At 40.8% G+C, this 17,997-nt stretch overlaps 2 protein-coding genes across 5 annotated transcripts in view; both read right to left on the bottom strand.

The window, feature by feature from the left end:
• The window catches only part of LOC126378335 (paired amphipathic helix protein Sin3b), a 67,485-nt gene that overhangs the window by 11,442 nt on the left and 38,046 nt on the right, over positions 1-17,997 (bottom strand). For 3 of the 4 annotated variants that reach the window (XM_050026585.1, XM_050026586.1, XM_050026584.1), the window contains exons 18-25: positions 11,341-11,517; positions 7,965-8,069; positions 6,715-6,913; positions 6,068-6,232; positions 4,901-5,001; positions 3,030-3,132; positions 1,576-1,682; positions 133-307 (exon numbers count right to left, since the gene is read on the bottom strand). In XM_050026585.1, the coding sequence (XP_049882542.1) occupies positions 133-307; positions 1,576-1,682; positions 3,030-3,132; positions 4,901-5,001; positions 6,068-6,232; positions 6,715-6,913; positions 7,965-8,069; positions 11,341-11,517 (1,132 nt within the window). The remainder of the gene's footprint in view (positions 1-132; positions 308-1,575; positions 1,683-3,029; positions 3,133-4,900; positions 5,002-6,067; positions 6,233-6,714; positions 6,914-7,964; positions 8,070-11,340; positions 11,518-17,997) is intronic. The other variant, XM_050026587.1, reaches the window with a different exon arrangement.
• LOC126378427 (piggyBac transposable element-derived protein 4-like) lies at positions 11,867-16,565 on the bottom strand. Its single transcript, XM_050026782.1, has 2 exons — positions 15,978-16,565; positions 11,867-15,894 (listed from the first exon to the last, which is right to left on the bottom strand). Exon 2 carries the CDS (start codon positions 14,910-14,912, stop codon positions 13,497-13,499), a length of 1,416 nt encoding a protein of 471 aa, XP_049882739.1. The 5' UTR covers positions 14,913-15,894; positions 15,978-16,565; the 3' UTR covers positions 11,867-13,496.

The following is a 17,997-nucleotide window of genomic DNA, read 5'->3' as shown; positions in this document are numbered from 1 at the left end:
GAAGTAAGCAGTAACCAACGGCTTGACGTGCCTTCCGAAGCACGGATCATTTTACTTTCGGACAACGCTGATGATGATGAAATATTTTTTGAATTAGAATCAGTGAGTAGAGTGTGAGCGTGGTGTACTGACTGTTGGGCTTGAGCCGCAGCGCGGTGGCGACGCTGGGGTGGCGTCCGCCGGTGTCGCGCGCCTCCTGCTCGTGCAGCGCGGCCGCCGTGCGCCGCGCCGCCGCCAGCCGCTGGCACACCACGCCGTGCAGCCGCAGGAACAGGTACCACGACGACGTGCACACGAACCTGGCCTCCTGGAACATGCACGTACCTCGTTAGGGGGAATATTTTTTCAACCATTTCACGGGCAGACCATGGATCATTGCACACACATAACAAATAACACATAACACACACACGCGTACCACTGATATACGTGAACTCGTCTGCCCCTACTACATTAATTAATACGTGGTTAACTGTAATTAGCTTCACTAGCTTATAACATAATATTATTGTAAAGTATTGTAAATGAGCTGTTGTTAACCTGAATAAATAAATAAATAAATTGATGGTTCATAACAGATAGTATGACACCTTGGAATCGGAACGTCATTAGACGTTCTGTCCTTGAAAGTTTTAATATGCAGGGTGTTAGTGACATCGTAACGAATACTGATGATTCCCCAAGTGGAATTTCCTGTCGAAAAAAAACAAGAAAATTTTAGTCTCTTTGAATTATTTTTAGTTCCATACTATTGCGACGGAAAAATCCAAATCAACTCAGAATCATGGTCTCAATCATCCCTCAAAGTTTTCGTTACGATGTCACTAACCAGCGCAATACAGGTTAGTACACATACAGTCATTCAAGCAATATAATGTACCCACTTTAGGACTCTGTCGCACTAACATATTTGACATTTAGTGAGACTTACAGTTCAATTTGTCAAAAAAGTTAATGTGACATGGTACCAAAGTGTATACATATTAATGATCGTGACCGTACCTCCGAAAATGCATTTCTCGGGAATGTAATCATTTTCGATCCAAATATATATTCGAAAATACACAATAAAATAGAAATGAATTGAATAAATTCGACAATCATTGGTTTAGGCCTGTGCTGGATTCGAACCTGCGACTGCTGAGAGGCAAGAGTTTTACCAACTGGGCTACTACGACTCCCATGACTCTAATTGTTATCAAATTTGTGAGAACACATAAAATACAAAAAGGCGGTAAAATAATTTACATAACAATGCTGTGATGTCCACATAATACCAGCGTCGTGGTTCACGCCGCGACTTGTGCTGAGTGAGGCCCTTTTATCTCAGGACGTCCACCACCACCTTATGGTCATTTCGACAAACATCCGTCTTGCTTTTTTGTAATTGTTTTAGTGGAAATTTGATATGATGTTGTTGACTTTTTTTTGTGTGTGGCGTCCTTTTATAATAAACTTTTTCTATTCTATTCTATGTGTTCCGCCTGCATTTAGACGTACAAATATTTTAAAAAATCAACTATCAAAACTGTGTGTGTGTTAACCCAACCATAGATGATAATACAAAGCCCTTACATTAGGTGGATGGTCTCTATAGTCATCATCAATCTCGTCTTTGAACTCATTCTTCACCTCATCATTACTGTTGCTTCGCTTCACGTTGTTTGCGGGCATTGTGCTATCTGAAAACAATACATATTCTCTTTAGTACTACTACTTATCGTGTTGGTTGTGAGGTTACCAACCCCATTAACCCTGGTGTCAGGGTTATTACTGAGCCGCCATAGGCCCCTTACATGGCTCATCTTATATTGTAAATTTATTATGTAAATGGGGCTTAAAGGAGTCACCATACTGTGAATGTGGTCACCCGGACCAAACCATATCTCACATAGTGAACGAGTGCCCTCTGCACCGGTTCCCAGGTGGTATAGCCGAGCTGCATTGTGTGACGGATGCGGCAGAGACTTGGTTAAGGGAGCTTAAGCTGGATATTTGATCCAAGCAGGATATTTGTCTGCCATACGCAATAATAATAATGGCTCATGTAACGACTACGTACTCACATCAGTAAGTAATAACCGGGACCAACGGCTTAACGTGCCTTCAGAAGCACGGATCTTTTTACTTTTTGGACAATCAGGTGATCAGCCTGTAATGTCCTAACCAAACTAGGGATCACAAAGTGATTTTTGTGATTTGTCCCCACCGGGATTCGAACCCGGGACCTCCGGATCGTGAGCACAACAGGGTCATCATCATCTCCCTAGCAGTGTCCCTTTTTTCACAGGGTTCGCTTATCTAACCTGAAGATTTGACAGGTCCGGTTTTATTGTGTCCTGTTGGTATAAATTTAAATAAATAAATAAAATATAACAGCCTCCGTGGTCTAGTGGTTAGAGCGTTAGGCTCACGATCTGGAGGTCCGGGTTCGATTCCCGATGGGGACATTGTCGAAATCACTTTGTGAGACTGTCCTTTGTTTGGTAAGGACTTTTCAGGCTTGAATCACCTGATTGTCCGAAAAAGTAAGATGATACCGTGCTTCGGAGGGCACGTTAAGCCGTTGGTCCCGGCTATTAGCAGTAAAAACACCTCCACCTGCCCGCAGTGGAGCAGCGTGGTGGAGTATGCTCCATACCCCCTCCGGTTGATTGAGAGGAGGCCTGTGCCCAGCAGTGGGACGTATATAGGCTATTTATGTTACGTTCATCATCATCATCAGCCGTACGACGCCCACTGCTGGGCATAGGCCTCCCCCAAGGATCTTCACGACGATCGGTCCTGCGCTGCTCGCATCCAGCGGTTTCCCGCGACCTTCACCAGATCGTCGGTCCACCTTGTAGCAGGCCTACCCACTGAGCGTCGTCCGACACGTGGTCGCCATTCCAGAACCCTTCCGCCCCAGCGGCCATCGGTTCTCCTCGCTATGTGTCCTGCCCACTGCCACTTCAGCTTTGCAATTCTCCGAGCTATGTCGGTGACTTTATGTTATGTTATGTAAATTAAATATAGCGTGGACGGCTTACCCTTGTCATTTTTGGCGTCTGTGTTGTTGTTCTTAGGTTTGTTCTCTTTGTCATACTTGTTGTTTTTGCCGCTCTTGTCCGACGCATTGTCAGATTCGGATGACTGTAAACGAACAAATTATAATATAATTATTTATGAAAATGTGAGGCCGCCCGAGAAGGACTTATCATCAATTTAAGAGCCACACTCTTGTCGGTGTAGCATTTAAAATACTCTCCACGCTACTTTTTTAGGGAAAAATAGGGCAGTGGTTTCCCTCTTGCCTTCCGCCCACAGGACTTACTTTGACCAAATTGGAGATGTGCTTAGAAAAGGTTTAATACGATCTACTCTGAACCGGCGTGCGCGTATGAAACGGTTGATGAATGTGGAGGAAGTAAGAAATAGGGAATACATTGACCAAACCACCACACCCTAACTTCTTATTGACCCTGATACTAGGGTTTATGAGGTTGATAATCCACCTTACAACGCACACGATAGAAGAAGATTGACCAAACCAGGGAAGTCCTTAGAAAAGGTTCAGTACGATCTACTCTGAATCGGCGGCGGCGTGCGTGTATGAAGCGATTGATGAATGTGGAGGAAGCAAGAGAAGTGTGTCAGGATCGAAGCGAATAGAATTCTATAGTCTCTGTTTATCCCGGTGGGAAATAGGAGTGAGTTTATGTATGTATGTAAAAAGTGAGGCCTTGAGTCATCTCAGTGGGAAAAGCAAGCCGCTAAACGTCGTGGAGAGCTTTGGGTCACACTAAAGTTTATGGTTTTGAAATTCAACAGCGCTTAGAGCTTGATGCCAAGCGCGATGAATTGAAAGCCCGACCGCCTTCTGCGATCAATGAGCGACTTCCAGGCAACGTTTCCCAAAAAACATATACAGGGTATTAGTGACATCGTAACGAAAACGAATCGAACGACTTTTTGAATTTTTTGAAAACTTTGAGGGATGATTCAGGCCATGATTCTGAGTTGATATCAAGTGGTATTTTCCGTCACAAAATTCTCATATTTTTTATATATTTTAAATTATTTACACTTTACCATCGCAAAAGTATAGAATTTTTGAAGTATCGAGACGTCAGAAGGAAGGCAGCATGCGTGTATCAACACTGACAGTCTGTCATAAGCACATCGCATGGGGTTCATCATTGTCTCTGAGTTAATATTTTTTTATATGATTTTGTAGAAGAAAATTTTATCAACAAACTCGAGGTGTTATCATGGTACAACGAAACAAGGTTTGCTCAAAAGTGACAGCTAACATTTCAAGGTTAGCCCAGCTGACGTCATCCCGCCCTGCGTTGCCATTTCGTAAAAAATAAATTACCCACGACCAATGTTTTTATATTTACTTTGCAAGGAAATTTTGAACTTTTAGTAAAAGATTTACTCACAGTTTTAATGTAACAAGTAATAGTAATTAAATACATTAGTCAGTATTTCACTTAATTTTCAATAATAAATTTTACGTCCTTGGAATGTTGGAGATACTAATTTAATGGTAACACAGCAATGGACTAGCAATGGCGGCTTGTCATAGGAAACCTTGTCTTGGGTTGAATGATGTGTGAAAATTAAATGTTTTTATATTGTTTACACTTAAGTTTCATATGTCTAATTATTGTTTATATTGAAACTTTCACGTGGCGCATTGGCGCTTCTGCACTGTAAAGTCGTGAAATGTAAAAAATAAATAATAGGATTGAGCATACCTGGATTTTTTATACCATGGGTTAGGTCACGCACCTACGAAAATACATTTTTCGAGAATGTTGGGTTTCCTCACGGTGTTTTCCTTCACCGCTGAGCACGACACCTACAAGAGCGTGGCTCTTAAATTAGTGCTGATGGTATTGTAAGTATATATTACCTCTTTCTCCTGTTTGACCTTGTCGCCGCTGTTTTTGTCTCCATCCTTTTCCTTCTCGTCAGCAGCAGGGCTACCAGGACTCGTCGGCTCTTCTTTCTCCTCTGTTACAACATAGTAATGCATTAGTTACACGGCTTCTATGGTCCAGTGGTTGAGCGTTGAGATGTCCAATTTGGTCAATGTACGTCCTTCTAGGTCTTCCTCTGCCAGCCCTACCACCAACCTTCGCTATTCGCAGTAGCTAATCATGTTTATGTTCTATCTAAGTTCATTATAAGTTATACCTGTCATTTTCTTATCTGGCGAAAAGGAAAGGGACTTTCTAGTCAGTTATGGAGACGTCAGAAGGAAGGCAGCATGCGTGTATCAACACTGACAGTCTGTCATAAGCACATCGCATGGGGTTCATCATTGTCTCTTATGTCTTATTTCTGTTTAGGTTTTATAAATATTTATTTATATATAATTATACATATACACCTAGATATATACGTTTTGTTTTTGTAATTGTGAATGCAGTGTGTACCTGTTATTGGGGGCACATATACAAAAACTAATTTAAGACTTGCATTTTATAACTATACAATATGTGTACTGTTGGTATCATCATCATCAATTTAAGAGCCACGCTCTTGTCGGTAGCATTTTCCATTCCAGTCTATCAAAGGTCAATTCCTGTACTACTACCCGTAGCCAAAACAAAAAAACAACCCGACAATTCAATTGGGTTGTGCGCGTAAATGTCTGTCCCACTTTTTGTAAATATTAGAATAGACTAGATATAGAAGTATAGATAAGCAGCTTAATTTGTATTGAGTGTTTAAGCTCGCCAACAAACTGTTTTGCAGTTTGGCGAATCACAATTTTTGTAAAACTGCAGTCATAACTTGGTTGGGCACATTCACAGGCGCAGCTACGATCGCCATCGACTCGCAAAGAAGATTATAATCCAGTGGGTTCAAAATTAAAAAAATATTTATTTTTCAAAATTGGCTAACAAAGTTAGCGCTTTTTGAACTTCAAAAGATTAAATTACATATTATGTAACTAGCTGTAAAACTACTACCACATCGGAATCTGTAACGCTGAGGGAAAGACGTGGCCAGAAAACCTCCCAGCACAGGGCCCTAGTCCTGCTGTTTCATGTTTTCCTTTCTTTATGCTCACCGTCGTTCTCGTCGTCGGAGAGTGGTTGCCGCGGGTGCGCGAACAGGTCGGGCAGGAACTGCCGCAGCAGCTGCTTGATGCGGCGCTTCTCCGCCTTCTGTATGGCCGTCTGCCGCCGCGCGTGGTGGATCAGCAGCTCCGCGCAGTCGCGGACAATCTTGATCGCTGGAATAACAAGTTTCTAAGTTAGATCATACTAATTCAAATTCAAAAATATCTTTATTCAGTAGGTAACATAGTTACACTTTGAATCGTCAATTTTTACATAACGAACGTCTCATCCGCCTAAAACTACTGCAGCTTCTCACAACCTGTATAGCCGGGGAAAAGAAGCTGCAAGAAAAACCTCGGCACAGGGCCCTAGACGTTCTTTAAAAAAATAAAATAAACATAAAATATTTTTATACAATTGAGTAATTTAGCTGCCTAATATCAGTTCTCAGACAGTTAATCCCATGCATTCATATCTTCTAAGTAATCACTTACTTTATAATAACCTTTTTTGTAAAGTTTTTGTTTAACTACTGTCTTAAAACAGTTGAAAGGCAAATTCTGAATGTCAATGGGAATCTTAATGTCAAATTAAAACATATATACTGTTTTAAGGGCCGGGTTTGGTGTTTTATGAACTTGGCCGTGTACCCTACCTTCCTGCCGCGACTGCATGTTGTAGTCGACCACGAGGTGCGGCCCGGGCCGCCGCGCCGCGTACGCCGCCTCCACCTCGTTGAACAGCGACTTGGACCGCATCGCCTTCAGGTCGTTCTGCTTGAAGTTGATGCCTTGGTGGTCGAGGGACTTCAGGTAATACTTCTCGTTCTGTTCCCGCCACTGTTTGTTGAAGCCCTGGGGAATTGTCGGGTGATTTAGACATATGTTCTACATTGCTTTAAAATAATCTTCTTATCGTGTGGGTTGTGAGGTGTAATACCAACCTCATCAATCATTATTACTGAGCCAAAGGCCCCTGACATGACTCATGTAACGACTACATACTTACATCAAGTAGTAACAGGGAAAAACGGCTTAACGTGCCTTCCGAAGCACAGCCTGTAATGTCCTAACCAAACTAGGGATCACAAAGTGATTTTTGTGAATGTCCCCACCGGGATTCGAACCCGGGACCTCCGGATCGTGAGCCCAACGCTCAACCACTGGACCACGGATACCGTAAAGAAAGAATGAAAATGATCGTATAAACCTATCGAGACGTCAGAAGGAAGGCAGCATGCGTGTATCAACACTGACAGTCTGTCATAAGCACATCGCATGGGGTTCATCATTGTCTCTGAAATATAGTGATTTCTAGATGCCGATTCTACGGTCACGAGTACTAATATGTATACACTTCGCAACCATGTCACATTAACTTATTTGACAATTTAAACCGTAAGCCTCATTAAATGTCAAATATGATAGTGCGACAGGGTTCTAAAGTGGGTACATGATATTACTCATGACTGTACCTACTTATAGGAAACCACGTTTGCGACTAGTTGGAAACTATCCCATTGATAACATCAATGTGTAGTATCCGTTTACATTGAGGAGTTTTGTATAAAGTCAAACATCCTTTACGCTTCTTTGTAATTGTTTTGTGAAAATTTTAAGCGATTTTACTGTCTTCTTTTTGTGTGTTCAACTTATTCTTTCTTTTTTTTTTTGTTATGTTGGTATCATTATATGTTTATTGCACCAGCCCGTGCTCCAATGAAGAATCTTCTTTCACCCTAAGGTTGCCTGGCAGAAATTGCTGTTTAGCAACAAGGCCGTCTATTGTGCTTATGTTTTATTCGTATGTTTATGTCCTTTGTATATGTTGTTGTGCAATAAAGTATTATTGATTGATTGATTGATTGATTATATTCTGTTCAATGTGTCCAGGGTGTGGTATTACCTTTTGCGCCTCTCTCCATTCCTCCTCCTTAGCCTTCAGCCTCCTCAGCACGACGGGAACAGCAACCACGGGGTTTTTCTTGAGGCCAGCGATAATATCCACCGCCTATAACAATGGAGACAGCATTAGAGTATTGCTGCTTCATGTATATTATGAGGACTGTAACAGGGTAGCAGTAACTGTCTATTCAGAGGCGGAGGACAGGAGTCCTAGGGTGGTTTTAATAAACTAATCTCAGCTGAGACTGCTCTTAAGATCATGTGGGTAAGACATTGAAAAAGCGTCTAAAAAATTGGCTAGTTGATAAGGAATTTTATGACTTGAATGAATATTTTGAACAACAATGACATTTGAAATTGACAAATGTTTATAATGTGACTAATTGTTAGGTACTTAATTATTTCCTTGATGCTTAATAATGACATTATTTGTAATATTGTACGTCCGACATGGACATGCTGTTGAGACAATTTTATAAGTTTTGACACCTGCATGTATACCTTCTCAATAAATGTTTCTTGTTTCATGCTCAAGTCTCTGTTTTTATATGGGAACTGTCACATTGACATGATCTTGAGGACAGTCTCGAAGCTGAGATTAGTTTACTAATACCACCCCTAGTACGGCTTTGAAATATACTACTCTGGGCGCTATCTCACTCGCGTCAGACAGAGTACTGTGGAAAGCAAGAGGGAAACCACTGCTCTATTTTTCCCCGCCGTCGAAATAGTAGAATTTCTCGGTATTTTATACAGGTGTTAGTGACATCGTAACGAAAACTGAGAGAATCATTCATCGCCGGAAAATTATTAAAAAAAAAACTAAAATTTTCACGAATTTTCCGACAGGAAATTCCACTTGATATCAACTCGGAATCATGGTCTGAATCATCCCCCTTACTATTCGTTACGGTGTCACTAACACCCATACCTACTTTTATGGCTACCGTATGTACTTGTACGGGGTGTAAGTGACGTAGTAACAAATTCAGCTGATTATTCTGAGTTAATATAAAGTGGAATTTTTTAAGAGAATCATTTAAAAAACATGAATTTAACGACGGAAACTTCCACTTGATATCAACTCAGAATCATGGTCTTAATCATCCCCCTCAGTATTCGGTACGATGTCACTAACATTCTAATAAAATTCGAGCATTAATCTCATGCACTAATATATACAGTGTTACTACAAAACAAAGACTAAAAGATAAACTATGTTTAAAATATAATCCGTATATGAAAGAAGTCCCGAAGGCCGCGGCGCTATTGTCGCTGATTCTGCATAGAATTATTATGACTTGTCAAGTTAGTTTCATTAAAATCCGCCGACTTCTTTTGTGGCGCGAAATACTATTTCAAACCTAGTTTATTTTTAGTTTGTGTTTTGTAGTAACACCGAAAGTGTTGAAGCTAGTGCAAGTTGTCCCAACGTCACAACCCACCCCGTGATAATCATTTATGACCCAAACATAAATTCGAAAATCGCAAACGAATTTATAAATCACATATATAAAAACATTAAAACTGTAAGTAAATCCTTTACTAAAAGTTCAAAATTGCCTTGCAAAGTAAATTTAAATCATTAGCGTGAGGATTTGTTTTTAACAAAATGGCGACGGAGGGTTTGACGTCAGCGCGGCTAACCTTGAAATGTTAGCAGTCATTTTTGAGCATATCTGGTTTTAATTAAAACACATAATAACGGGTTCTTACCGCGTTTAAATGGGGATATTAGACTCCCGATATTTCGACACTGTTGCAAGTGCCATGATCACGGGATGTCATTTAAACGCGGTAAGAACCCGTTATTATGTGCTTTAATTATGATAATAACCGCGTAAACTTAAAACAATGTATATCTGGTTTAATTATATCATATAGGCTCTATATGGCAACCGCGCAGAGCGCCGCGCGAATTATATCGAGGCCTTCGACCAATAGCCGTTTGATGGTAGATAGCATTCGTATCGTTTATTGGTCGAAGCGCTCAATATAATTCTTGCCGCGCGGCGCGATTGCCATGCAGACCCTGGACTATGTAAATGTAAAGTAATTATTTGGCCCAAAGGACTTCATTCCAGGCCATAACCTTTATAAAAAAAGTAATTATTTTAAGTTAAGTAATTATTCTACTACCAGTGCAATAAAGACAATCTAACTACTATGTGTAATATATGTAAATATATCTAATTTGAATAGTGTATTTTTTTGTGTCAGGGTCGTAGTAAGTGGAATTTCGTAGTTTCTGCCTACCCCAATGGGAAATCGGTGGCGCAGCGGTCGAACCCAGAGGATGTTTTATATTTGACCGGATTATAATAGTTTACAGCTCGGTGGCGCAGCGGTAAACGCTCGGTCTGCGATTGTTGAAGTTAAGCAACTTTCGCAAAGGCCGGTCATAGGATGGGTGATCACAAAAAAAAAGTTTTCATCTCGAGCTCCTCCGTGCTTCGGAAGGCACGTTAAGCCGTTGGTCCCGGCTGCATTAGCAGTCGTTAATAACCATCAATCCGCACTGGGCCCGCGTGATGGTTTAAGGCCTGATCTCCCTATCCATCCGTAGGGAAGGCCCGTGCCCCAGCAGTGGGGACGTTAATGGGCTGATGATGATGAGGAAGGTATGTGTGTTAAGATGACGTCATAATCACGCTATCTACTACACCCACTTCTCGCCAGCTATGTTTAAGTCCCATGTAAAAGGGGGCGAGCCTAATGCCATTAACCAGGTTATTCCTGTAACTGTTTATTTGTGTACTATTTCAACTTACGTTCTCTAATAAAGTCTAAATATTATGCGCATTGTAAAAAGTACTTCCCTGTTCACAGACCATAAAAACAAGGAAGATATTGAGGTGTGAGTGAGGGTATTTTAAATAACGTCTAGGGTCCTGTGCAGAGGTTTTTCTTGCAGCTACTTCTCCCCGGCTATGTAGGTTGTGAGGAACTGCAGTAGTTTGTATACACTCTCTCTCGGTATTTTAGAGTTTGAGTAGTTTGTGTGTGTTAAGTGTGTGAGTGTCTGTGGGGCTGTATAAAGGTAACAGTGTGTGCGTGTCTGTGTGTTCAGTGTGTGAAGTGTATCTGGATGTGTGTGAAGTGTGTGTGTTAAGTGTGTGAGTGTGTCTGTGGGGCTGTGTAAGGGTAACAGTGTGTGCGTATGTGTGTTCAGTGTGTGAGTGTGTGTGTGTGTGTGTGTGTGTGTGTGTGAAGTGTATGTGCATGTGTGTACGTGTATGTGAAGTGTGTGTGAAGTGCGTGTACGTGTATGTGAAGTGTGTGTGTGCGCGCGTGGATGTGTGTGTGTGTGCATGGATATGTGTGGTGTGTGTGCGTGTAGTGACTACGGCATGCGTAGAGCGTGTGAGTGTTCGTACCACCTTGTCACCGTATATCCGGCGCAGCGCCCGCTGGTGGATGGTGGGCGAGTGTCCGCCGAGGCACTCGTCGAGCCGGTACTTGGCCGCCTCCTCGGGGGACATCCGGGAGAGCTTCTTCTGCACGCCCTCCAGCACCCGGATCGTGGCCGCGTTCGTCTCTATCACCACGTCCAGCTGGGGAGGACAGAATGTTGTTTTATTGTTTGCTTGATCAGTAATTTGTAACAGGCACTGTAACCTGGAACCTGACAGAGGGCAGCAGTAACTATCAGTACTATTCAGACGCGGAGGACAGGAGTCCTAGTGCGCCTTTGAAATAGATTAAACGGGGCGCTATTCCACTCGCGTCAGACACGAGTACTGCGGGGCGGAAGGCAAGAGGGAAACCACTGCCCTATTTATCCCTAAAAAATTGCATGGAAAATGCTGCACCGACAAGAGCGTGGCTCTTAAATTGATGATGATGAAGAGCAACGAGTTACCACTGAACTGGGGGGTTAAAATAGCCACATCGAAGCAATTCATTTAACCTCTCAGCTGCGACAGTGCTGCGCAAAAATGGTACCGTCGTCTGCGGAGGTTTCGGGCGCTCGCCCGCGCGCCCGCGACTTGACTTAGAAATATATGAATTTCTCCAAAAAAATGTTCAAGACATCATAGATTGATAACTGATTCTGTAAGCTAGATAAATAGGCAATCTTGTCTATTCTTTTCTGATAATAAAACATTCTTTATTTATATTTTACAGACCCTTCAACATAGACATTTGACCAAAAGTGTACTTGTTACCAAATAACAATGATTTATAAGAAAAACTGAAATTTATTTTGGGTTTTATTTATGATTTTACACTGACGAATCTTCGGAAAATCCACTACACACAATATTTACTAGTTTCTAATAGAAATACACTTGCAAATATCACTTTGAAAATAGCAAGTTTTATTCACAAATTGACCTTTTTCCGTTTCTTCACATCGAACTTTGCCTTCAGTTTTTATGCAAACTATTTGGAATTAGATGAAGTTCAGACTTTTGAACAGATATTTATATATTAGTATTTCGATAAACGTTGTGAAATATGCTTATTTATATCATTTACACACCAAAATAATGCAAAAACTAAAAAAGGTACTAGTTTACCTAACCTCTTGTTTTGGTAGTTTTTTTCTGCAAGTCTGTAGTCTATGGTTCACTAAAAAATATGTGTGGCAAGCTTGAAAAATTGTCTTTCTAACTGTATAATTCACTACCATAGCTACAATACTTTTATTTTTCTAAAATGATAATTTATTATCAATGTTTATTTGGATTTTTGTATGAATGTGTGCGTGACTCGCGTTGAGTGGTCATCTGCTTTGTCTCAGATCTGTTCCAAGATGGCGTCACCTTATAAATGTCCAACTGCTTTGTCTCAGATCTGAGCACAGAAAGCATACAACCGTATGCTTTGGCTCAGATCTGTACGTATATACAGGATGTTCATTATTAGAAATAAAACAAACAGTCATAGTTTTATTATTTTATTTTAGAAATAAAACAAATAGAATTAGTTTAGGTTAAGATTTTTAATTAAAGGTAGTAGTACTAAATAAGCTAAAAATCATAATATAATAATTTATATTTCTTGTAATTGCCTATAATAATAAACAAAAATTATAATCATCAAAAATTAGACGGGTACTTGCACTTGTACATAAGTAAAGGTACACAGCCAGGTACTTGACACATCTAGACAATACAATACAATTGACATAGCTCGAAAAATCGCAAACCATAAGTGGCAGTGGGCAGAGCACATTGTTCGCAGAACTGACAGGCGTTGAGGTGGAAAAGTTCTCGAGTGGCGACCACGCAACGGAAAACGTAGCGTGGGCAGGTCCCCCACAAGGTGGACTGACGATCTTGTGAAGGTCGCGGGAAACCTTGGATGCGGACGGCACATGCTCACATTATTATAAAAACGTACTTCGTTACTTTATAAAGATTTTGAAATAACAAATAATGTGGTGTGGACTTGAAAGACCAGAAAATATATTTATTTATACACATACATAATTATGATTTTTACATATATAATACTTATCTATTCAATACAATATTATATACATATATTACATAAAATAATACTGTAAAATAAATACATAAACCTACTACAAATTATCTAAACTATGATATTCCCTCCAACACTGGCCAACACAAAGAAAAACTTTGCAGTTGCTGCACTGGATGTTTGTTTGGCCCCTCTCTTTCTTCGCGGCACATCTAACGCAACGCCCTCTTTGGAACCGCACTTGTTTCAAGGTTCGCTCACCTTCGATGCACAAATGTTCCGGAGTGTGGTCGAGACTCCTGTCAAGCCTGGTGCTGGTGATATTCTGGCGCTGCCGAGTCGCAACATTAGCGCCAGTCTGCGCACAAAGTTCCTCCGCTAAGAGGTATCTAAATTGTCTGTGCGACATTTTTTGTCCTTGGCCAATGTTGGAGCAATATATAATATAACAGTTTAAAATAGATACATTAAATAGTCTACGAAAAACTTTTATATACCATTTTATACCCCTCTTCCTCTCTAATAAATACATGGATAATTTTTGGTCTTTCAAGTCCACACCACCCATGAATTTGTTATATTCATGTATGACATTTGGCTTCATTATCGCTTGCCCAGCCCGCCTGCCTTGTGCCATATCCGCATTATGGTAAGTCGACACTGTGGTGACAAGTTTTACGTCTTTCCAAGCTACTACTGAAACGTCACCACAGTGCCGGCTTACCACTGCGCCCCTTTCCATCCTCTTTTCGTTTATGGCCTTGATGTCTTGGGGACAATCCACGCGGCGCCTGTTGAGGGTTCCCACGACATCAGTTTTTTTTGATTTTAGAAATCTGGTCAATGCAATTGAGTTGTAGAAATTGTCCATAAAAAGGGTAAATCCCCTGCCAAGATAGTCCTTGAAAAGTTCCAGAACTATCTTGGCAGTAGAAGACGAAAACCCAAACACCGATGCCCTGGGTAATGTCCCTTTTCCGGTGTAAATAATCACTTTGAGCACGTACCCCGACACAGCCTCGCAGAGTTCATATGTTTTTATTCCAAATCTTGCTGCTTTGGAGCGGATGCACTGCATCCAACTTATACGTCCTTTCCAAAGCAGCAACGATTCATCTATACTCATCTCTCTGCGAGGCGAGTAGATATCGGCAAACTTTTTGTTTAGATGTTCTAAAAGGGGCCTGATTTTCGCTAGTTTTTTGTCATCCCCGTGATGAATTGTGTTATTATCAGCGAAATGCAGGAAGCGCATGAGTAATAAAAAGCGATCTTTTTGCATGATTTTTCGAAATCCCGGCATTCCCAAAATTCCTGTTGACCAATACTCGTCCAGCCGTCCCCTAACGCACATCCCCATTAGCAATAAAACAGAAAACAGCTTGTACAGCTCTCCCACAGAGGTGTCGGCCCACTGCCTTAGTCGGCTTTTTTCGGCAAGTTCGTCTTCCACCTCGAAGTGTGGAGCAATATGTTGCCACGCAAACCTATTTGTTTCCGTGGCAATTGACTCCATGAGAGGTTGGTCCCAAATTTGTTGGAACAACGCGAAAGGTCGTGTTCCAACAATTTTAGGACCAACGCTCTCATTTAAGTCCTCTTGCACCGCGCGGAAACTTGAAAAATCTTCGCTCCACTGGAGCTCCTCCGAAGTATCCTCGGCCTCGGCCTCGTCCTCGTCCTCAGCCGTCTCTAATATTTGCTGAAGCTCTTCCAGGGTGAGCTCCTCCCCGTCGTCAGCTTCACTCCCGGAGTCCCCCGCAAGAGCTTGAGCAAGCGGCTCGTCGAAAATGTCTCCTTCATCCTATCAAAACATGACAAATATTCTCATGCAAAAGCACCCAAACCACAGTTAGTTGCACACATGTCGAATGTTAAGGTAAAACAATTATAGAATATCGTTAGTTCCACACAACTTGCATATATTATAGCTCTTAGCAATTAGGTCGTCTGCATCCAAATAAGATTAGTGTCGTTCGAAAAATTAATAAGGAAATACACCCAAAACATGTTAGTTCTACACAAGTCACACTAATCAGTCTCCTTTATAGTACGTATTAGGTTCTATATATCAGCCGAAAGACGTCCACTGCCGGACTCCACAAAAATCGGTCTTGCGCCGCCCGTATCCACCTATTAGGTTATCTCCATTTGAATAAATAAATCATATTCAAGCGAAATCATCATAGACGAAGTTTCCATAATTGCAGACAACTTTTAAAGTTAAGTTTAGTTAGTTTCCCGTAAACTTTTAAAGTTAAACTAATTATCTATACAAATGTAAAGAAGCAGATACACGCATCCAAAACACAGACAATAGCTCAAAACTCTCAAACTGCACCTGTAATCCACACACCACACCATAGTGAAATAGATTTTAATATGCTTACCCTTTCAGCATTCGTTTCGGGAAAAAGATTGCGCGGTCTAAGGTGACTTCCGCCCTCGTCTATGAGAGACAAGCCTTCTCCCACATGAATCGTCTCTGGACAGAAACTCTGTATAATAAAGTGGTATGCTATAGTAATTTAAATTAAAAGAAATAAGAGCACAACGTCAGAAGTATTTATTAGATACGTACTTTAAGACGTCCCGAAGCAGTTTTCTCCAACAGGACGTCCTCGGTCAACGTCAGGGTTCCCTCTGGCGTTATTACGACTTTTTTGCCTACCACTAGTGGTTTTGGTCCACTAGTAGAGGGCGTAGCCGAGGAAGTGCTAGGAGCATCCATTTTTCTAAAAAACAAGCGGGTGCGTAAACTACATAATCTGAACGTACTGTTGTATAAGCAATGGGCAATAGATATGTACCTACAATTCTATTTACGGATATGCTATAAAAATTGTAAGACGAAAAGACCGTAATGAAAATCACGTTCCACTTAATTTTGTACAAAATTTGGCTACTGAACTATTCATCGTTGAGAAGTTCTCTCCTGGGAAGACAGTCCTGGCTGCAGCAGTAAACCATGCCCGAAACTAGGATCCTCTACCCAAGAACAAAGCCTATGTAAAGTTTGACGACTGAGCTGTTCACCGTTGAGGAGTTCCATCATGAGAAGACAGTCCTGACTGCAGCAGTAAACCATGCCCGAAACTAGGATCCTCTACCCAAGAACAAAGCCTATGTAAAGTTTGACGACTGAGCTGTTCACCGTTGAGGAGTTCCATCATGAGATGACAGTCCTGACTGCAGCAGTAAACCATGCCCGAAACTAGGATCCTCTACCCAAGAACAAAGCCTATGTAAAGTTTGACGACTGAGCTGTTCACCGTTGAGGAGTTCCATCATGAGAAGACAGTCCTGGCTGCAGCAGTAAACCATGCCCGAAACTAGGATCCTCTACCCAAGAACAAAGCCTATGTAAAGTTTGACGACTGAGCTGTTCACCGTTGAGGAGTTCCATCATGAGAAGACAGTCCTGACTGCAGCAGTAAACCATGCCCGAAACTAGGATCCTCTACCCAAGAACAAAGCCTATGTAAAGTTTGACGACTGAGCTGTTCACCGTTGAGGAGTTCCATCATGAGAAGACAGTCCTGGCTGCAGCAGTAAACCATGGCCAAAATTAGAAGTCTCTACCGAATAAGAAAGCATATGTAAAGTTTGGTGTCTGAGATGTTCACCATAGTTCCTTCGTGGGGAGACAAAAGATACTAATAATAAAACAAACATACTAATACAAAAAAAAATCCCATTTGTCATGACAACATTCTATTTGGTTATCAAATTGAACGATTCACTATTATTTCCACATCTCTGTTTATAACGTTATTCCAGTACAATTTGAAATTTGGGAACATACTGTGTATCTCTAACGGTCGTCGTGTATTTACATGACAAGATGGCGGCATTCTTGTTCATGTGTGTGTGTGTGTTTCAATAACTCAGTCACGGAAAATGACGAATTTTGGTGATATTACGAATTTATTGTAAGGAAACTGGTATAAATTGTAATTGTTATAAAATTTACAACAAGTTGACATAAAAACAAACTAGCTTGGAATATTATACATACAAGAAAAAACCCTAGAAACATACCGTACCGCTGCAGCTCTAAGGAACAGTTATCCTATTTTTATCTTTTATGTTCATATTTTAGAGAAATCTCAGGTAATTCTTCATAGTATAGTTTCTCAAATATATAAAAGTTACATCCACTTACCTTTCTAATGAATTTCACACAAAAAACACAAACTTTCGTACGGAGCACTCGAAACTTTGTTCGCTCAACGACATTCAAATTTGAAAAGAGCCGTTTAGCTGAATGGTGGCAAAATTTGAATGAGTGAATATTGTCTTTGGTAGATTATTTTATTATGAATTGGAAACAAGCAATAAAACACCTATAGCAGCTGTATTAAAATTTATATTTGCGTAAAAGTTGACCACTGTAATCTTGTCTCAGATCTGAGACTAAGCAGAAATAGGGGGTTGCTTAGATCTGAGACAAAGCAGCTGAGAGGTTAAGAAATGTTGCAATTTGACATTTTTTTTTTATTTTTTTTTTATTTTGTGCATAGAAAACCAAGTGCGCAATGCAAACAAATGTCTAATGGCAACATTGCTTTCGTAGATGAATTGCTTCGATGTGGCCATTT

This window comes from Pectinophora gossypiella, chromosome 26, assembly GCF_024362695.1.
Source record: "Pectinophora gossypiella chromosome 26, ilPecGoss1.1, whole genome shotgun sequence".
Taxonomy (NCBI): Eukaryota; Metazoa; Arthropoda; class Insecta; order Lepidoptera; family Gelechiidae; genus Pectinophora; species Pectinophora gossypiella.
Note: the sequence above shows the minus strand (reverse complement) of the source record. Positions and strands in the feature narration are given on the sequence as shown.